The 21,244-nt window shown below is 47.9% G+C and overlaps 2 protein-coding genes across 6 annotated transcripts; one reads left to right on the top strand and one right to left on the bottom strand.

Moving 5' to 3' along the window:
* Positions 1 to 187: 187 nt before the first annotated feature.
* nacc1b (nucleus accumbens associated 1, BEN and BTB (POZ) domain containing b) lies at positions 188 to 13,777 on the bottom strand. 3 transcript variants are annotated; one of them, XM_077011282.1, is made up of 5 exons: positions 13,554 to 13,777; positions 9,872 to 10,911; positions 8,829 to 9,114; positions 8,622 to 8,719; positions 188 to 5,309 (listed from the first exon to the last, which is right to left on the bottom strand). In XM_077011282.1, exons 1-5 carry the CDS (start codon positions 13,679 to 13,681, stop codon positions 5,005 to 5,007), a joined length of 1,857 nt encoding a protein of 618 aa, XP_076867397.1. In that variant the 5' UTR covers positions 13,682 to 13,777; the 3' UTR covers positions 188 to 5,004. The 3 variants fall into 3 exon arrangements, with proteins under 3 accessions (XP_076867397.1, XP_076867485.1, XP_076867574.1); XM_077011370.1 differs by lacking the exon at positions 13,554 to 13,777 and adding an exon at positions 12,779 to 13,375; XM_077011459.1 differs by lacking the exon at positions 13,554 to 13,777 and adding an exon at positions 12,088 to 12,509.
* Positions 13,778 to 14,320: 543 nt separating this feature from the next.
* On the top strand, positions 14,321 to 21,203 carry trmt1 (tRNA methyltransferase 1). 3 transcript variants are annotated; one of them, XM_077010993.1, is made up of 15 exons: positions 14,321 to 14,927; positions 15,618 to 15,828; positions 16,107 to 16,294; positions 16,392 to 16,507; positions 17,012 to 17,124; positions 17,444 to 17,592; positions 17,708 to 17,791; positions 17,903 to 17,972; positions 18,103 to 18,237; positions 18,352 to 18,437; positions 18,549 to 18,657; positions 18,806 to 18,882; positions 19,598 to 19,714; positions 19,801 to 19,915; positions 20,330 to 21,203. In XM_077010993.1, the coding sequence occupies exons 1-15, from the start codon at positions 14,575 to 14,577 to the stop codon at positions 20,420 to 20,422; spliced, it is 2,016 nt and encodes a 671-aa protein (XP_076867108.1). In that variant the 5' UTR covers positions 14,321 to 14,574; the 3' UTR covers positions 20,423 to 21,203. The 3 variants fall into 3 exon arrangements, with proteins under 3 accessions (XP_076867108.1, XP_076867189.1, XP_076867271.1); XM_077011074.1 differs by lacking the exon at positions 14,321 to 14,927 and adding an exon at positions 15,006 to 15,047; XM_077011156.1 differs by lacking the exon at positions 14,321 to 14,927 and adding an exon at positions 15,163 to 15,167.
* The last annotated feature ends 41 nt before the right edge of the window (positions 21,204 to 21,244 follow it).

Below are 21,244 nucleotides of genomic sequence, written 5' to 3'. Positions count from 1 at the left end.
AATTTTCTATGTATTCCTCTTTTCCATATTCCATATAACTACATATTTGCTATGATGTGAAATGCCTTTCTGATCTTTTGGAATAAAAATCCTGGATCCTAAATAAATGAAAATATTCATTTATAATAAGCTTTGTGTATAGACAGTGTGCAAAGTGCTTTAACAAAGAACAGTGAAAATGTTTCTTGTTACAAACTTTTTTAATTAAGATTTATTCAGATTATTTCCCCATTTTTATTACAGTAGTTAATGTGCAATTATCGTTCATATTGGATCACAGTAAAGGAACTCACAAAGATATTGGCACTTGGAACACAGGTAAACACTGTTCTGTACTTAGGGGCATAGGTGGGGTCACAGCTGGGGGGGGGGGGGGGTGACATCAGTAAACATTACTGCATCAGAATTCAAAAAAGCAATTTGTGGGGGCTTTAAATACCTCATGCTGCGAATGCACAACAATCAAACTTCTTTAGTGTTTTTATGTATAATGTACAGTATACATTATATATTGATATTTATAGTGTATTGTACATATGTATATTGATATTTATAGTGAAGAAATAAAAAAAACCTGCAAGAACCTTCGAACCACACCAGAGACTCTCTCTCCATAGCCATGGCAATAGAACCCCCTGGTCCCATTATGAGGTAATAATCTACCACATTCCGCATTCTAAACACACCCCCTCCATCAGGCAATCCGCATGTGACACACCAAAAACCTTTCCAGGGCTCTGGGACCAGGGAACCACGGCAGAGGCCTGAGGAGGTAGATCCACACACCTACGCATGGGTGTGTGTGTTTGTGTGTGTCAGTCAGTCTCTGGTGGGCTGGGTCATCCATAGAGCTGAGCAGAGGTTGTGACCCTTGATGGGCCCAGAGGTCGCTGGTAGCACATTGGAGCACACCAAATGCAGGATGCAGCACAGGGAGGAGAGAATTGATGGATAGATAATACATGTGGATATTTCCTGATGCACTATATATAGTAAATTAATATGCATAATTTTTCGTATTGACATTACCATCTGTTGGTAGTGATGATCTCCCATAATAATATATAGTGTGTCCTGTCCTGACTCTCCCCCCACTGATTAGAGAGACATGATGAACATCTCTTGGCCACTCCCACACTCCACCCACGATGAAGGGGAGTGGCCGGAACACTGCTAATGACGACGACAACAACAAAGATAGAAGATAGAAGTAAAAAAATAATACAATAAACATTTTAAAAGGAACAGATGCCACTGTGCCTGAAGTCACCTTCTTGGTTTCAAAGTGTGTGAGCAGAAAGTGAAACGTGTTCAGAGCACAGACCCTCAGAAAAAGGTGCTTCTCCGTGTCAGAAAAAAGAAATAATCTCCTTCGCTCTCTCTCGTTTTTCTCTCTGTAAGAAGCAACAGATTTGTCCAAACAGGACGACTGCATCTTTTCACCACATCTCAGTGTCGGGGCATTTCATGAAAAAGACTCCTCAGAAATCATTAGGTACATGAAATCCACAATTAAAGTGTCAAATATTGAGAGACATGCTCTCTATGTTAAGGCCAAAATCAGAAATTTCAGTATTACAACATCAGTTCCGACACTGCTGTGCAATATTGCTTTGGGTCCCAACTGATTTGATCGTTATACTGACAAACATCAGTAGAAATACAATTTGTCAAAAAACTCAAAAGAAGTGTAAAATGTAATTACTTTTTATTTTATTTTTATCTAATTAGCATTTGGCAGGTTTTATAAAAATGTTCAATTTGTTTGGTCAGACATTGAGTTATTTTAGGGAAAATGAGAGATTTTAAACACGGAATCTGACTGCTGTCTTCCTGCTCCGCGCTGCCCCCTTGTGGTCAGGGTGGGTATTGCTCGCGTCACGCGACCCCTCCGTGTGTGAAAGGCAGCAGTTGTGATGATGTGCGGCTCAATCAGCCACCGTGTGGCCGCCATCATCTCGCCCATCCACCACAGACGAACGTAACTCGGCTCCAGACTCCGAGAATAACATAAAGGCGTTCTTAAAAAGCCATATGAGAGCAATTCAGTGTGCCACAACTCCTTCCCTCTCCATTTCAGTCATGAACGTTGCCAAAACGGCACTACCTCAGTAACCAACCGGCCTGGATCCACATTAATATTTGTAATTAGTTGTATCGCTAACACGCTAAATCCGCAAAGAAAAAGCCTTTGTAAAGTCGTAAAGCTGTCAAAGTTTGAAAACAATGACATTAAATGTACCGTTTCTCTGGAAACGTCGTGTACTTGACAGTAGCCGGAAAGAAGCAGCCGTCATGTTTTACCACAGCATGTCGATTCTGCTCTTTCTCTTTTTCTCTCTTTCTCTGTGGAAATACTGCGGCCGTGTCTTTCAGCTGGTTTATTTATGAGCCACCAGTCTTTAACCCGCCACTCATATACACATTGCTGAGGTGTGTGTGTGTTAGACACAGGCTTATGGATTTATACATTAAAGCGCCAACTAATGGCGTATATTATAAATCTATCCGGACACCGTAGTGGGAGCGTGGAGAGTCCTCACCTCACAGGCGAAGTGTGCGCGTACACAGATACCGTCAACCCGTTTTCAGTCCCATCTGTTGTTTGGACAGGAACACACACACACACACACACACACACACAGAAAGAGACACACACAAAGAGACTCACACAAAGAGACTCACTCACTCACACACATACACACACACACACACACACACACACACACACACATCTAATGGTTGTGTTCAGACACTTTAATTTGCACTTCCTGAAGCCGCTCCAATTTGAGTCATAAAGTGAAAATTAAATTGAAACCAAAATGAGGAGGTGAAATCAGATTTGGACTGCAGCGAGATCTGATTATTCATTTAGTGAACAGAGACCACTGTCTCACTGCACCAGCTGTGTCTCTGTGTGTGTGTGTGTGATTATTTATCAGTGTGTGTGTGTGTGTCTGGATATGCATGTATGCATCCATCTTCTATCTAATCCCCTCCCTCTGTACTGTGACTGTATGTCTCTCCCACTGATTCAGACAAAAACAAACACAGCTCATCCCCACACACACACACACACACACACACACACACACACACACACACACACACACACACACTAACCTCTTTCAGACACTGCACACACAAAAGCCAGACATATACACACACACGCTTTCATCTTATAGAACCCAGCACACCCTCCTCCAGACAGACATTAAAATGCATACCCACACCCACAGCGTGCTGTTGACACACACGTTTATACGGATCGCTTTCACACGTCTCTGTAATGGCAGTCACAAAAACCCCAGCCTGTATGCATTCACACAAAGCCAGCTGCCCCCCCCCCCCCCCCCCAACAGAACACTGTGATTTACACTAAGGTGCGAATTTCTTCCCTTCTCATTCTTTTTCTGGGACTGTATCAGAGTGCAGTCTCTTAGGGTCATACCATTTGGCCAAGGGGTGCTTAAAACTACAGTCCAATTCTCCACCCCCCTGTTCATTGTCTTTAGTTGAAAAGGTGTCTAAGGTCTCTGAAAATTAGACCTATTTTTATAAAACTCTTGACTATTTATAAAAAAAAAACTGTAAACCTCTTATAAAAGCTATAAACAAAAGGACACTTTGCTTTAAAAAAAAGAAAGAAATTTAATTGGAAGCTTGTCTGACTGATAGCTCAGGATGTGTTTCAGTTCTACTGTTAACGCCTGTGTGTTCGTTTGGGGTCAGTTCCACGCTAACTCCTCCCATCAGTGTGGGGTGGTACAGTCCTGGCTCCGCCCACACTCCCCCTCAGCCTCACACCCAGAAGCCTCCCAGCTGCCCAACCAGCCGTAGGCCTTGACCACAGAACAAACTGATCTCAGATCAGGGTAACAAGCTACATTTACCCACACTTGCATTCGCACAGGCTGCACACTGCAACACTTGTGTGAATGTTATAGCTACTGCCCACAGCTGAAGCAGCCATTTAACTCCCATTCAGTAGTGCTGTATTGAGTATCCCCACACGCACGCAGTCATGCACCGAGGTGCACGCCCAGTTCACAGGCTCTGGGAAACTGGCAAATCATATTCTCTCATTAAGGACCAAGACTCTGGGAATGTTCTGGAAAGATGTGGCCCCATGCAGAAACACGCTCGTACTCCTACAGATCCTTCTAGCCTCCGTGGCCACTTCTTAATCTCGCCCAAACAAACAAACAAACAACAACAACCCAAAAAAGCCTGAACAAACTGCTTTTGGATTAGATTTTGGACTAGAAATCCAGGTGTCATCTTCATCTCTATTCAATCATACAGTGAGGTTCTAGGACAAATCACACATTGCTCCTGTTTCAAAAATCACAAATGGACTAAAACACCACTTATTCCCTCATCTTCATCACGCACAAATAAATGGAACTGTAAAAAAAATTAAAGTATATATAAAAATGCAAATGATGATAAAGAAAAGGAATGAAGAAAAAAAAACAGAGGAGGGTTTTGGGGGAGGGAAATGTGTCTTGAGGGGGCAGGGAGCCACGCCTCTATCGGTGACGGCTCACCTGTTCAACAGAGTCCAAAGGCAGGTGAGCTAAAGGAACATTCCGTACACATACATTCACGATGGAGACAGTGTTTTCAGACTGCTAAAGTGCTTCCTGCATTGCAGCTTCGGCACACGTACACGCGACCCAACCCCCCCCGTCTTTGGGAGTTCGTGATCTAGAGAGGTGTGGTCATAGATGAAGTCCGTACGTACGAGGTTGAGCGAGGTTAAAAAGAACTCAAGACCGAGACTAACGAATGCGCAAAGGAGCAGAAAGAAACCCAGAGGGTTTAACCAGTCTTCTGAATCCTCTCGTCCTGGTGTCCTTGAGCTTCCTCTCTCGCTCCTTCACTCACTAGTCTGGGACCGAAGCGCACATGGCGGTGTCTGGCATCGCAGGAAAAGATGGAGCAATGGAAGAAAGAGAGGAGCGGATCGCTGTGTGGCGTCGCTGCGGGTGTCCGTACTCACTAAAACAGAGCGCTGCCATCTCCGCCTATACCTTGCAGCACATCGGCGGATGAATGGGCGGGATCGTGGCCGGCCCCGCCTTCCAGCGGGGGCGTGTCAAAGGCGGCCTCGGCCCCCAGGGCATCGGCGTCAGCCTTGGCGGATTCGGGGAAGAAGTTGGCGTAGGCGTCGTTCTCCGCCATCAGTAGCTTCAGCTTGGGGATCCAGCTCTTCCGGACGACACGGCGGGCGTTGGTGCACATGTCCGCCGCTATCGCGTTCATCTCGCTCTCCTTGAAATGCGGCGCAAAGTTCTGACAGTAAACTGCAGAACGAAGGACAAAGAAACACGGATCAGAATGACAACGAAACTTGCAAGGTCTTCATAACAAGAATGTTTATTTTATTTAAACCCAGTTTTCTCCAAGGATTAGTCTTCAATTCCACCCACTATCTAATTCCTCTACCCATCGAATGGTGCTACCAAGTAGGGGGTGGAAGATCTGAACATGCTTCCTCCGATATACGTGCGGGAACTGCGTATTTTCAGACTGCCACCACCATGATGTCACTTGATGGCTCAACATGTTTGAAGGACGGCCCCAACCGCCTCCGCCTCCACTGAGGGCTGAGGGAGAAGCTTTACGATCTACCCAGAGAGCTAGACGAATAAAGTTCTCTCGTACTCCAGTACTAGGGGTGGGTATCACCACTGATTTGCCATTTCGATTCGATTCCAATTCACAAGGTCCCTATTCAATTTGATTTTCGATTGGATTCGATCCGATTCAATATCGATTCTTGTAGGGACATTTCAGTTACAATAAAAAGTGTAGTTTGAATGTGAAATGTTGTAATGATACAAGGAACACTCAAATGCCGAAAACGACATAATCGCGGTGGCTCCGCTCATGCACCTCTCGAATTTTGTAACTTCACGCGCGCCGCGCTTCAGCGCAATGAACAAAGTCATGTTTGCAGGGTTTATACACCTTTATAAGGTGGAATTCAAGCATGTCGGTTATTTTTTTGGCACGGGGAGAACTTGTAGATAGTTTAATCGCAAATGCCTTCTCTAGTGGAGTTTGTTTGGGTTTGGTGTTTTTTGAATATCAGGATGGTGTCGCGTTAAATGATTTCTCAGATTTGTGGTATTTCTACAATATTTCACCTCCATGTTGCACAGTTTACACATGGCTGTGCTTTTATCCAACTCTTCCCTACCATCATGGTTTCTGAATCCACAATGTAACCATACATCTGCCTTCAGGTTCTTGGGCATTTTTACTCTTGCTGCAGCCATGCTTAACTGATCACCCCAGCCAAATGGCGGTGCTCGAGAAAAAAAAGGATGATCTCGCGAGATAAAACGTGAGACGTTAAAACACTACGCATATGCGGGGAACATTGGCTAATTCTAAAGATCGATCTCAGGTTTCATAGATCGATATCGAATCATTCAAATGAAGATTGATTTGAATCAAAAGATCGATTTTTTAAACACACCCCTATCCAGTACATAATTTCAAATACACTATATTGCCAAAAATATTCACTCACCCATCCAAATGATCAGAATCTGGTGTTCCAATCACTTCCATGGCCACAGGTGTATAAAATTAAGTACCTAAGCATGCACACTGTTTTTACAAACAATTGTGACAGAATGGGTTGCTCTCAGGAGCTCAGTGAATTCCAGCATGGAACTGAGATAGGATGCCACCTGTGCAACAAATCCAGTCGTGAAATATCCTCACTCCTAAATATTCCACAGTCAACTGTCAGCTGTATTATAAAGAAAATGGAAGTATTTGGGAACGACAGCAACTCAGCCATGAAGTGGTAGGACACATAAACTGACGGAGCGGGGGTCAGCGGATGCTGAAGCGCATGGTGCAAAGACATCGCCAACTTTCTGCAGTCACTACACACATCCAAACTTCATGTGGCCTTCAGATCAGCTTAAGAACAGTGCTCAAGATCGCATGTAGTGGTGTAAAGCACACCACCACTGGACTCTAGAGCAGTGAAGGCACTTTCTCTGGAGTGATGAATCTCACTTCTCCATCTGGCAATCTGATGGATGAGTCTGGGTTTGGCGGTTGCCAGGAGAACAGTACTTGTCTGACTGCATTGTGCCAAGTATAAAGTTTGGTGGAGGGGGGATTATGGTGTGGGGTTGTTTTTCAGGAGCTGGGCTTGGCCCCTTAGTTCCAGTGAAAGGAACTCTGAACGCTTCAGCATACCAAGACATTTTGGACAATTCCATGTTCCTAACTTTGTGGGAACAGTTTGGAGCTGGCCCCTTCCTTTTCCAACATAACTATGCACCAGTGAACAAAGCAAGGTCCATAAAGACATGGACGGCAGAATCTGGTGTGGATGAACTTGACTGGCCTGCACAGAGTCCTGACCTCAACTCCATAGAACACCTTTGGGATGAATTAGAGCGGAGACTGAGAGCCAGGCCTTCTCGTCCAACATCAACAACATCACAAATGCACTTCTGGAAGAATGGTAAAAATCCCCATAAACACCTAAACCTTGTGGATAGCCTTCCCAGAAGAGTTGGTGGATGGATTAGGAAAAAAATGTATAGAGTGTAGGGCTGCCATGATTAGTCGACTAGTCACGATTGTGTCGACTATTAAAATAGTCAACGACTAATTTAATAGTCGATGCATCGTTTTTTTTCTCTCTCCAAACTGCTGCGGCAGTTTCCAATGCTGCATCTGCCTTTTTGCCCTTGACCCACATGCGCAGTAGTGGAAACCGGGGTAGACAGTGGACGACATCCCAGGACGTTATACAGACTGGTATCATGGCTACCCGGCTACGGAACTCAAAAGTGTGGGATCATTTTCTGTAGCCGGGTTCCGAAACACGTGCAATATCTGTAAGGCAGAACTTTCCTTCCACGGCAGCACAACCGCGATGTACGAGCACATGAAGCATGTTGTGGCTGATTGTGACAATGATGAAGAGGGACCGTCATCTCTGTAATCTAAATTGCTAGTTAGCTGCTAAAGTTAGCGTAAACAGAGCTTTACCTTAGTACTTACTTATCGTGGTAGCTGTAAAAGTTAACATTAGTGATGGTGATTTGTTTCATTAGCCTTAGCACGCATTTGTGTGTTTTCTGTAATGTCAGTGAGACCAAAACTTTATTTTTGTGAATAATTCCTTTTCAGGTACCTAACTAATTTGATTTAAATGTAGCCAAGTTTGATGCCAGAGACAAATGAAAGAAAGAAAAACCTAAAAAAAATAATTTCTTTATTAGTGTATTTATTTTTGCATTGTTTAAGCCAGTGCCTTATACTTATTTTAATAATTGTTGCAACAAGCTGCATATTTCATTAAAGATTTAATGAACTATGATCTTAATTGTTTTTATTTTTAGTTAGCATATAGCTGAAATCTAATGATGGTTATATAATAGCAGTTGCATTCTAGTGTGATAAGCTGTATGTTTTATATTCAGTTAATGTACGAACCGATTAGTTGACTAATCATAAAAATTAATCGGTGATTAGTTGACTATAAAAATAATCGTTTGTGCCAGCCCTAACAGAGTGTACTATAGGTTATATGAAACTCTAGTGTACGTCTTACTGACTGGATGGGGCCGACTCACACTTGACTGCGTGTAGAACGCGGCTGTCCAGCGGTTTTCGGTTTGGGTCGTTGGTGGAGGACCGAATGCCCGTCCCACAGCTGTTGGCCAACGTACTCCTACAGGAAGAGCGACAGAGACAAGCATGAGTCTACTTGGCGTACGCCGACAGCAGCGTTGTCGAACCTTCGGCGGTCCCCTGGGGGTAACGGCGTTTGTGCGCCATACCGGTCGAAGAAGGCAGCGAGCAGACGTCGGAGAAGAACTTTGTGGCGGGTGCCAGCGCTGACGTGACAGTTCATGAGCTGGGCACGCGAGATGAAGACGCTGGTGCCCGTCACCAGCTCCAACTTCTCCGCCGGGTCTCCGTCCTCGTACAGCCTGGGGTGGCAGCGGTTCCCAATCTGGGAGATCAGCTCGGTGGGGAGAGAGGTGAGATCCTGCCGCACTCGGACCCCCCTCCCTCGCGACTCTACGGTCAAGTGGTCTGGAAGGGAGTCCACTCTCTCTCCAGCTGAGGTTGACGAAACGGGAGATTTAGTTACACGCGTTGGCCTCCATGAAATGCTTTAGGATGTTCACGGGCTAGGCGTGTTCATGGGCCAACGCATGCATGTATCTTCACGTGCTATGAATTGAAAATCTGTGTATCTGTATAGGCATCAATCATCAATTTCCTAACAGACCCCCAGGTATGATCTCAGAGGAAGTGTACATGTGTACTTCTGTGTACATGTGTAGGGGGTTACAAAAGAGGTACTCTACAGAGGCAGGGGGCATCTACTTTGCAGATGCTTATGGTGTGTGTAATTTGGGCGTCCAGAGGAGCTCCTGAAATATAAAGAATTCTGCTTCTTGCATTTCTCTCCGTCTGCTTGCAGCTTATTTTTCCCACAACAAATTATTTCCCGTTTTTTGCACATTAACCCCAAAAATCCAGGCAGGGTTTTTAATAGCCATATTAACAACAGGATGTAGAAACTACCTCAATTAAATAGCAATCAAATAACAATTAGATAAATTACCATTTTTGTAGAAATGTTGGTGCTATCACTTCCCTAGAATTGCTAAACGATTTGGAACTGTGTTCATGCAAAATTCAGACATGCCACGTTTAGAACCACATCACAACACTATCGTTACTTATGGGGTTCAACAGGGCTCAATCATAGCTTCATTTCAAGAAGGTATGAGACATCGCTTAATTATAAATACACGTACCCAATGACAGCAGCAGTGTGTGGAGGGCGTGTCCTGCGTGTGTGTCTTACCTCCGGCCCCCATGTTGAGCATGCTGTACATGGTGTACATGCTGCAGATTTGCCTGTACTGCTCTTCGGCCGTTTCGTCCGTTAGCTCTTCCTCTTCCTCATCATCGTGATAGGAGATGGGTGAGTCACTGGTGTATATGCTAAGGGTTCCCGGGCTCGTGCCCTCCGGAGTGCCCGCACCACTCTCCCCTCCCCCACCACTGCTGGTCGTGGTGCTGTTGTTGTTGTTGTTATTGTTGTTGTTGTTAGTAGCAGCACCACCCAGCACCGCCGGAGCCTGAGGAGGCAAAGGTCCCCGCGCCACTTCCTGCGAGAATCTCGCCGTCTTCCTCATCCCTCCTCCTCCTCCTCCTCCCCCCCCCGATCCACCACCCCCCTCCCGGCTGCCCCCCTCCCAAAGGCGCTTTGCCACGGGGGTGCAGACCACAGAATACGGGGAACCTTCCTGCTGTTGCTGCTGTAGGGGCGGCTGCTCCGTCTTCACCCTCGACACCAGCGGGAGCGGCGTGAGGCAGGAGGCGGGGCGTCCCGCCGCCACCCCCCCTCCCGCGGACCCGCCCCCCGTCTGAGTCACGGGGCTCTGGGGTTCGGAGGGCGGGGTCTCTTCCGTATGCAGACCCTGCGAGTCGCAGCTCGGGGAGCTGACCTTGAGGAAGAACTCTGTGCCCTTCTCCATGATCTGCTGGATCTGCAGGAAGCCGGCCGTGTACATGAGGAGGAACTGGTCGCCCACGTTCATGCTCAGCCTCCCTGTGTAGCAGAAGGCCAGGATCTGCTGGAAGCTCTGCGGCTGCACGGCCGGGGGGAGCTCCACCACAGCCGTCTTCCCACCCGAGTTGAACAGGTCGCGGAAGTAGGAGCTGCTGGCCGCCAGCACGGCGCGGTGGGCCTTGAAGGCGTGGCCCTTCACCACCACGGACACGTCGCAGTACAGGCCCTGCAGACGCTGCTCGTTCAGACACTCCAACACGCTGTTGCCAAAGTTGGGAATGGCCATGTGGAGAGTCTGCGCCATGTCGTTAGACCCAGCAGCACAGGGTCTGCAGAGAACACACACACACACACACACGTCAGCTCATAACCACTGCACACAATCATCTGAACAGACAAGAACAGACACTGCAAATAACCAGAGCACGCAGCCTGAATGGAAGGAGTTTCAGTAATTACAACTGTGCAGGTCATCACGCAACGCAGTTCATCATTAAAACTCCGATCAGGAAAAACAGAAACGGCCCCAAAGTGGCACCAGCAGATGCTCAAAAACAACACAGGACTAAAGCGCTCGTCTGTGTGCCAACCCTGAATTAAGATCACTGCCTTGTTTTTTGGCAAACTCATCCTTAGTAAGTCGAATGTCTCCAATGCACTCAATGAAATGTGTCAATTAACTAACGAGCTGACCCTGGTGGTTTGGCACAAGCCAATCGGTTCAGGGTTGCACCTGTCTGGTACAACTGAATCTGAATTTGCCACACCGGTCACTACGGTAAACTCACTAAAGTATGCATGTAGGTCATAAAACAGCAGCACATCTTTGACCTCAACTACCACTCCAGGAAAGTACAAAACATTTTATCACATGCTTTAACATGAGATGAAGCAGTATCTCTATGACTTTATGACTTAGATGAACCTCCACCTTTCAGCTATAACTTGCAGTGAGTTTGTTTCTGACAGGTTTCGGGCTATTTCTGAATGTGGAGGTAAAAAAAAAAAACTAATGACTTGGGAACAAGATTTAAAAGGTTAATTTTACAGAAATAACTAATTAAGAAATAATCATTTCTTGGTTAGGTAAATTTATTATTGAATTAACACTTATTGGAAGATGCTACCGTACAGGCTGACTGAAAAAAAAAATCTAGACAGGACTAAAATTCCCTTCCATATAAACAACTTGAGGTAAAAACTACATCAAATCAGCAATCATTTGCAACTACATTTTAGACGTGTTCTCTGCTTAAAAGTCAAAGGAAATCCCACCGAGGACCACCCACGTACCACACTTAACCCCTCCACCCACGTACCACACTTAATTAACCCCTCCACCCAAGTACCACACTTAACCCCTCCACCCACGTACCACACTTAACCCCTCCACCCACGTACCACACTTAACCCCTCCACCCAAGTACCACACTTAACCCCTCCACCCACGTACCACACTTAACCCCTCCACCCACGTACCACACTTAACCCCTCCACCCACGTACCAAAGGGTCAACTGGGTTAAACATCTCCGTCCGAGCCCCATTGCCCTCAACGTCCGGACGCGGATATTGTATCCGAACTTGCGTTAGAGCGGATGGGAAGCGAGTCTTCCATGTACTGATGTTTATAGTACTGGATATTTATAGTACTGGATATTTAAAACACAACATAAACAGCCTTCGTGTTACCGAAACGTAAAGTTGTGTGTGGAGTGAGTCGTCCTGAAATGTCTCCTAACGTCTGTAGTTCCTGGTCTGAAGGGTTAATCGCAGCTCCAGCCATTAGCGAGACATTAGCATAAATTTGTAAATGTTACTTTTAAATGAGCAAATCGGCACAAAGAAACGATGTAGCGGCATCGACCTGTCGGACATTTTACAGCCACAATGTTTCAGCGATGTTAATGTACTTGAATCGTTCGTATTATTCCGCATTAACGACAACGTGTTTTTCGTTGCCCCAAAGAACAGGCTAGGTGAACGTTTTAAACACCACCTCGTTAAATATAATATAATTTAATTTAATATAATATATAATATTCCACTAAAGGGGGGCGGTACGTGTCTCGTCCGTATCCGCGCCGGCGTCCTGCGGTAGCGGCAGCCCCGTGCCCGCCTGCCCGCCCGCCCGCACGCACCCGTGCCCCGGCACCACACCAGCCTGGCACGGCCGAGCAGAGAGATGAAACGGTACCGTGAAGCCGAACCCGTCCCTCCGTCGCGGTACTCGAGTCCAACGTACGACACACACACCAATCCGGTCACAAAAAATAGTCCGGCGGATGAATGATTTAGGGTCGCCCCCCGGTGCCAGTGTCTCTCTCCACGGCCTACACACGGACATCAACCCCGCCGCCGCAGAACCGGGCTGGACCGCACCGGTGTGACTCCTGTCCGCAGACCTGCATGTCGGACACTCAACTCCAACTTCAAATCATTTGGCAAAAATGGAAAAAAAGTGAAAAATCTTATTTCTCACTAAAGTGTTGGGTTAAAGTGTAACGCGTTTCTGGAGGAGAGGGGCGGGTACTCCTCACCCCCGACATCAACAGGTCATCCCGGGACACATGCCGCAGCTGGGGGAGAGGCGGACCGGACCGGGGGGGGGGGCGGCGCACCATTAACCCTCCTCACTGGATCACCACCTCCATCTCCACCATCACCTCCATCTGCTCCATCTCACGGGGCTGTAACTCAACTATGATCTCTGTGTTTGTTTCAGCATCAGTGTTGAACATCTAAACCCCCCCAGATGTGACCACATGCCGCAGGAGGTGTGAGCCGCCCCGGGCAGCAGCGGTGGAGCGGGTGGAGTGTTAAAGTTTAGTTGCGGCAGCTCCAGCTCCAGCCCATCCCCCCCATGCAGCTACAGCACACCTTCCGAAAAACAATACCACCACCCCCCGCCCCCACCATCACCCCCACCCCACACACCCTAAAGGAACCTGCCCCGAGGCGGCGCGGCTTACCCCTGTGCACCGTGAGCGCGAGCGAGCAGCGCGAGGCGGGGTGAAGTCTCGCGCGCGCCGCGATGTGCTGGGTGGTGTTCGGGTGGAGGAGTCGGAGGGTCTGTGTCGCTCGCGCTACACGCAGCCATTCATAGTGAAGACAGGCCGGGTGCGGAGCGCAGAGTAATCGATGTCACTTTCCCAGGGGACGAGGAGCACAGAGCCACCGATCACACAGATAGACACACACACACACACACACACACACACACACACACACACACACACACACACACACTCTTCGACTCACCTCTTTATAATATGCTTTTAATAACGTTCTCAGGGTCAGGTCGTCTCTTGTAATATTAGTCACACAGTTACGTCGTTATTCAAATAATATAAAATACTATATTCAACGTCGTATTATGTATATAATGTATATTTGCCTCACAGTTTTGAACTCACAAGTCAGTAAAATAATGATTGTTTAGTTAAGTATAGCATAATTTTTGTGTCATGCCTGAGCTGTGGAGCTAGGAGACTGTTTTCAATTCAATTGAATTTCAAAACATTTCAGGATTTTTGAAATCACATAAATGTAGTTGGTTATTTATTTCTATTATAAATTTTCGAACTAATGTGTTATAGCCTTTAATATAGCGCAGATAATCGGCGCGTATTTAAACACCCACCCACTGTTATGTGTGACCCCTTTTGTACTGCGTGTCCTTACATTACACCAGTCTATACGGTAGAGCGTGTGCGCATGCGCGGTCGAGTCCGCGACTTCCACGCGTTTCGAGTGTTGGACCTCGAGACGTTCCGTAGCTGCCGAACAGCCTCTGACCACGTGATCGTAACGCAGCGCGCCCACGTGAGAGCGGAGAGTGCGTGTCTCACGTTTGTGTCCGGTTAACGAACACGGATTAACGGGCACGAGGATACGGGAACGGGCCTCTCGCGCGCCGCTGGGTGGGTAAGGTAGTCTGAGGCGGGTAATCTGAACCCCCCGCGGGTAATCCGACAGGTAATCCCGGGGCGCATGCCCGTGAGCGCGGCGCTGCGCGTGTGTGCACGAGCCCTGCGCGTGTCCGCTGGCGGAGGGAGAGCCGCGTTCCTCCAACACTTCAGCACAGGCGGGTACAGCACCATGGAGACGGACCACAGCCCCCCACACCAGCCTGCCGCTCCCGTGGATGCGTGCGCGGCCCCCGTGGATGCGTGCGCGGCCCCCGGAGACGCGTGCGCGCCCCCCGGACCTGCCTCGGACCCTTCCGCACTTCCGGGGCTGTTGCCAGGGGAGACTGTTGTCAAGGAGGGCAAGGCGTCCATTTTGTTTCCGAGTGCCAACGAGGTGTTCTACAACCCTGTACAGGAGTTCAACAGGGACCTGACGTGAGATGATTCACTAATAATCACTCCATAATCACACTCATTCTTCAACAGGGACCTGACGTGAGATGATTCACTAATAATCACTCCATAATCACACTCATTCTTCAACAGGGACCTGACGTGAGATGATTCACTAATAATCACTCCATAATCACACTTATTCTTCAACAGGGTCCTGACGTGAGATGATTCACTAATAATCACTTCATAATCGCACTCATTCTTCAATAGGGACCTGACGTGAGATGATTCACTAATAATCACTCCATAATCACCCTTATTCTTCACGCCTGCACACTTGATCCCTACTTTAGACCCTACACGTGTATGAGTCTCGCCGCTGATCCCAGATCAGCCACTGAGATCTGAACAGGGTGTAATTATTGTTGTTTAACTGACCCCAGAACTGAGCTTCCAGCAGACTAACACTGAGATGGAGGAATATTGCAGCAGGCTTCCACAGTCCGATGGTCTGGGTCTTGTGTGTTGGATATCAACCACTGAACTCAGAACCTGGTGTATTACTGCAGCTTAAATCAAAATGGGAAATATTACAGTGAAAGAAGAAAGTGATTGCAATAAAGTTACTGTAACGGTGAATAAATTCAGAGTCTGGTTGGGGAATTTGACGTTACCCAGAAGTTAGATGGTGTTTGTGAGCGCTGTGACGGAGTTTTGTGCTGCGCGCAGGTGTGCGGTGATAACGGAGTTCGCCCGGGAGACGCTGGCTGCCAGAGGAGTGTGCATCACCGTACCTGGGGAGAAGGAACGCGTTGTCGTCCGCCTGTCCGACGAGAAGACCGGCAGAGAAAAGGAGGACGCCACCTCACAACAGGAGGAAGAGGAGAGAGAGGAAGAGGAGGCGTGCATGAGGACCGTCTCGGTTGGCGAGCAGTGTGAGGTCAGCTTGCTCCCTTGGTTTTTTAATGCACGTATGTCGTGTGTCTCATGTGTTTTGAGCAGGATTTGTAGTCTTTTGAATAGTCTTTGAAATTGGTTTATTTCGCCGTTCTGGCACAGGGAAACTTGACTGACTCTGCACACTGCGTTTGTGTCCATCTTGAGTTCAGCCATCTTTAGTGTATTTAACACGTGTGACTGTATCTTTAATTTAAACATGCATGTGTTCACCACATTTAAAATGTTTTTTTCTCTTTTGTAATACCCCCCTGTCTTCAGGACGGCCTGCGTGTGCTCGAGGCGTTGGCTGCTTCGGGCCTGCGCTCCATCCGATTCGCTCTCGAGGTGCCGGGACTTAAAAGTGTCACAGCCAATGATTGTTCAGCTAAAGCCGCTGCCCTCATCGCTCGCAACACCCAGTACAACGGGGTGTCGCACCTGGTGCAAGCTAGCCAGAGAGATGCCAGGTTCCTGTCTTCTTGTATAGGATCCTTATAATTATGATTATAAAAGGTAAATGTCTAACATGATTAGAAGAACCAATGAACCAATGTGTTTTCTCAGCATGGTGATGTATGAGGCAAGAGGGAAGAAGAAATGCTATGATGTCATAGACCTGGATCCATATGGAAGCCCCTCCCCCTTCCTGGATGCTGCTTTGCAGGCTGTTGGTGAGGGAGGTGAGTCATCTCTCTCAACTCCGAGTCCTTGGCCCCTCCTCTGAGTCCTTGGCCCCTCCTCTGAGGCCTTGGCCCCTCCTCTGAGGCCTTGGCCCCTCCTCTGAGGCCTTGGCCCCTCCTCTGAGTCCTTGGCCCCTCCTCTGAGGCCTTGGCCCCTCCTCTGAGTCCTTGGCCCCTCCTCTGAGTCCTTGGCCCCTCCTCTGAGGCCTTGGCCCCTCCTCTGAGTTGAACTGTTTTCGTATTTTCATCTGTCCTGATACATTTGCGTAGAAAGTGGCCCACGGCTCTTTGCTCTACGGCTCCATCTCCCTCACGGAAAGATCCAGGTCTGGAGCGCCAAACTTCTGGCACATTCGTGACTGGGCACTTCTGTATAGTGATGTATTTTTCCATCTTAACATAGTGCACTTAAACGAAAGCGTCTTTCCTCCAGCCGGTCAGCAGGCTCCGCCCCCTCGTTAACGCAGCTGTTCTGATTAGTGGCGTGTGTGACGCTGTTGGCAGGGCTGCTGTGCGTCACCTGCACGGACATGGCGGTGATGGCGGGGAGCAGAGGGGAGACCTGCTACAGCAAGTACGGATCCGTCTCCATCAAATCCAGATACTGCCACGAGATGGTGCGACACCTTCAGTTCCTTGTGCCGCTTTATGCAGGGGTGTGTTGGGGTGTGTGTGTGTGTGTGTGTGTGTGTGTGTGTGTGTGTGTGTGTGTGTGTGTGTGTGTGTGTGTGTGCGAGGGTGTGTGTATGCGCAGGTATGGGTGTGCATACAAGGGTGGGTGTGTGTGCGCTTACTGTGTTGGAAAACAACAATGGTGTCGGTGTCTAAATGGTTGGTTGTGGTAGTTTGGGGGGGGGGGGGTACGAAGGCAGTAGTGTATTAGGTGTCGGTGCTGGTTCATGGTGGTAGTTTATGGGATGACTGCTCCGTCTACAGGCCCTGCGTATCATCCTGCACAGCCTAGACATGCGAGCCAATGTTTACCAACGCTACATCGAACCACTGCTGAGTGTGAGTGTTGACTTCTACATCCGTGTCTTCGTAAGAGTCCGAACGGGCCAGGCCAAAGTTAAGAACTCAGCCAGGTAGCTAACACACACACACACACACACACACACACTTTAGATGCCATTCTTCCCATACACACTACTGAAGTTATTACTAGTGCACTGGTGTTGATGTGTGTGTTTGTGGTGGCAGTAAACAGGCCCTGGTGTATCACTGCGTGGGCTGTGGTGCCTTTCACCTACAGAGGATGGGCAAGAGAATGTTCCATGGCAAAGAGTGAGCAACTGCACCTCACACACACACACATACACACACACACACACACACACACACACACACACACACCCTGATGCCTGCTGTCTGAACATGCGCTCATGTGTGTTTCAGTATGAAGTACTCTGCAGCCACAGGGCCTCCAGTGGGCATGAACTGTGAACACTGTGGTCAGAAACACCAGGTCCATCCTACAGCACCATTTCATCAATACACTTGGAGTCCAACGCTTATTACTGAGAGCATGTTTGTTTTTGAACATGTAATTTTTTTGCCATTGTTGTAGTAATTGCCTGTCCTGTCCTGCTCACTAGATTGGAGGTCCAATATGGGCGGAACCCATCCACAATGTCGAATTTGTTCAGAAGGTTCTAGCAGCGGTTTCGGGGAACCCGTCACGCTTTGGAACATCCAAGCGCATCGAAGGCGTCCTCAGCATGATCACCGAGGTTAGTGGAGAAGGTGGTGTTTATAACCATGGCTACAGCAGTATTAGAACAGTGGGTGTTTTATTTCTGGTTAGAGCAGTATTACATACTTGGCGATTTGGTGTGTTTATCCAGGAACTGGAAGACGTTCCTCTATACTCGGTCCTGGACCATCTCAGCAGCACGGTCCACTGCAACACCCCCTCCATGCTGATGTTTAGGTAGTGCTCACTGCCGCGACAGAATCTGTGTCGGTTCTGATGTTGTGATGGTTGTATATCTGTTGGGGTGGTGCTAGCGATGATGATGATGATCTTTGCACGATGTCCCAGGTCTGCTTTGCTTCATGCTGGCTACAGAGTGTCCATGTCTCACGCCTGTAAGAACGCGCTGAAGACCGACGCCCCTGCCGGAGTGCTGTGGGACGTCATGCGCTGCTGGGTGAGTGTGAACTCTGCTGAAGTGATGAGTGATGGTGTGAACGTCCTCTACCACACCCTTCCGCTCAACATTGTTCACTAGTGTAAAGGCCATTTGGAACATTCAGAAGCGCATACGTAGTTGACTTGTGTGTCTCCGTCTCTTCCAGGAAAAGAGCAATCCAGTGAAGAGAGAGAAGTTATCGGAGACAAGTCCAGCTTATCGCATCCTCTCCATAGAACCAGTGTAGGTTCACCTCCCCCCACTGCACCATCAAAACAAATGTCACTTTGGACCAGTTAGTAGACCAATTAGATAAATAAGATATTGGAACATCATGTGCTGATAAATGTTTTTTGGGGGGAGGTGGGGTAGTGTCCTATAGGTCATGTGACAAAGGTTATGTTTTTGTCCTGAATTGCGTTTTTTCCCCTTACATTACTTTTACTTTAAGTAGTGTTGAAACCAGTACTTAGACTTGAGTCAAAAGATTGAGTTGATAGTTCTACAGAAGTATTTTTAAACCCTAGTATCTAAGTACTGAACGTGAATACTTTTGACACCTTTGGTCTTTCCCCTTTTATTAACTATTTTGTCTGCTTTATCATCACTTGAATTATATATTATATCGTTGAAGCTCATTCAGTCACATTTGTATTGTGTTCAGCGATGCTCATTTTGCAGCTAGTACGTGTCACGTTGGAGACAAACCACAACTCACATAGCCTTCTGTTGCTGAGCAATGGCTGTGTGTACATGGTGGACGTCAATCACTGAATGTTATGAACATTGTAATGTTGTAAATAGTGTTTATCGAAATATTGAAAATGTGTTTAAAAATCATATCACTGTCATTCAAACATTTTCTATTGCGATATGTATTAACATTGAGTTATTGTCCAGCCCTAAACCCATGTAATCTGTACAATCCCTAATCTGTCTAATCTGTGTCCTGCTGCAGTCTGCAGGCCTGCTTTGACATTAGAGAGGATGCCAACCCACAGTCCCGCAAACGCCACCTCACCCGTTTTCAGGAGAACCCACAAGCCAACTGGGGCCCCAAAGCCCGTGCCAAGGGGTGCGTTCACACACTGCCTGCACACACGGTTCTAAAAGGTTTTGCTCTGTTCCTGCTCATTGGACCTGTGTGTGTGTGTGTTTCAGGGGGGTTATATCCACAGAGCTAGAGGACAGGAGGAAAAAGTTTCAGGGCAAGAGGAAGCACCAGATCACCGACTCCTCTCAGCTGAAGAACTTCCCCTGTAAGAAGTTCAGGAAGGTACGAAACCCAGACCTCCTCCAGACCGGCGACCAGTCCTCTCAGGGGCCCTGCTGGACCTCACCATCACCGCATGAGGATGGCAGTGTTGGTAGATAAATTATTTTGAAGTGATGGATGAGGTAGATGAGCAGTGACCCTATGGACTTATGAATAATTAGAGATTTTCATGACAATTTGCTAACAATTTCCATTATCAAACGTATGTATAAGAATTAAAGATGTGTTTAGAGTAATTTAGTGATTTGATACTAGTATTGAAGTGCTAGCATGAGACCTGCACTGTGGTGTATTACAGGATGGACACTGGGTATTGTAGTTTACAGACTAACATTCGATGTGGTGGACTACAATAGTCACTGGGTACTGTAGTTCACACCTGCTGTGCGTGACTTGGGCTGTGGCTTCTTTCAGGGCACCTGCACCTTAGGAGAGAAATGCTGTTATTCTCATGATCCCGAGGAGTCGCCTAGCAACGGAGACGCAGAAGGAGGGATGATGAACTAAACAAAAACGAAGAAACATTCACCTCGGCGCTATGCAGTCTGACCAGTCAGAAATCGGCCCATATCCTGTTGTCTGTGGGGTTGGGTATTTTTTTGTTGTTTTTAGTTTGTTAAATGATACGTGCAGCTGCGTGAGATTGTGTCCAACAGCTGCTCCTGGGGTTGAGTACTCGGGCGTGAGACGATGTCCTGGGGTTGAGTACTCGGGCGTGAGACGATGTCCTGGGGTTGAGTACTCGCGCGCGTGAGACGATGTCCTGGGGTTGAGTACTCGCGCGCGTGAGACGATGTCCCGGGGTTGAGTACTCGCGCGCGTGAGCCGATGTCCCGGGGTTTAGTACTCGCGCGCGTGAGCCGATGTCCCGGGGTTTAGTACTCGCGCGCGTGAGCCGATGTTCCGGGGTTTAGTACTCGCGCGCGTGAGCCGATGTCCCGGGGTTTAGTACTCGCGCGCGTGAGCCGATGTCCCGGGGTTGAGTACTCGCGCGCGTGAGACGATGTCCCGGGGTTGAGTACTCGCGCGCGTGAGACGATGTCCCGGGGTTGAGTACTCGCGCGCGTGAGCCGATGTCCCGGGGTTGAGTACTCGCGCGCGTGAGCCGATGTCCCGGGGTTGAGTACTCGCGCGCGTGAGACGATGTCCCGGGGTTGAGTACTCGCGTGTGAGACGATGTCCCGGGGTTGAGTACTCGTGCGTGAGAGGAGGTACATGTAGAGTTGGTGCGGTTTGCTTTTACCCAATGTTATTTTCACCTGACTAATAAACTGAGTACCTGTCTCTCTATCCTGTCACTCTCAGCTCTGTATTGAGGGACAACAGTCA

This window comes from Brachyhypopomus gauderio, chromosome 1 (assembly GCF_052324685.1).
Source record: "Brachyhypopomus gauderio isolate BG-103 chromosome 1, BGAUD_0.2, whole genome shotgun sequence".
In the NCBI taxonomy this organism is placed as follows: domain Eukaryota; kingdom Metazoa; phylum Chordata; class Actinopteri; order Gymnotiformes; family Hypopomidae; genus Brachyhypopomus; species Brachyhypopomus gauderio.
Note: the sequence above shows the minus strand (reverse complement) of the source record. Positions and strands in the feature narration are given on the sequence as shown.

What these genes read in the sequence shown, in the direction of transcription:
- trmt1 (XM_077010993.1), top strand. Translation starts at nt 14,575, where the DNA reads ATGCCCGTGAGCGCGGCGCTGCGCGTGTGTGCACGAGCCCTGCGCGTG. An exon ending in GCAGGCTGTTGGTGAGGGAG is followed by an intron (nt 16,508 to 17,011) that starts GTGAGTCATCTC and finishes CGCTGTTGGCAG; the next exon opens with GGCTGCTGTGCGTCACCTGC. An exon ending in CCCAAAGCCCGTGCCAAGGG is followed by an intron (nt 19,715 to 19,800) that starts GTGCGTTCACAC and finishes TGTGTGTTTCAG; the next exon opens with GGGGGTTATATCCACAGAGC.
- nacc1b (XM_077011282.1), bottom strand. Translation starts at nt 13,681, where the DNA reads ATGGCTGCGTGTAGCGCGAGCGACACAGACCCTCCGACTCCTCCACCC. An exon ending in GCTCAACATGGGGGCCGGAG is followed by an intron (nt 9,115 to 9,871) that starts GTAAGACACACA and finishes CGTCAACCTCAG; the next exon opens with CTGGAGAGAGAGTGGACTCC. An exon ending in CGTTCTACACGCAGTCAAGT is followed by an intron (nt 5,310 to 8,621) that starts GTGAGTCGGCCC and finishes TTCGTTCTGCAG; the next exon opens with TTTACTGTCAGAACTTTGCG.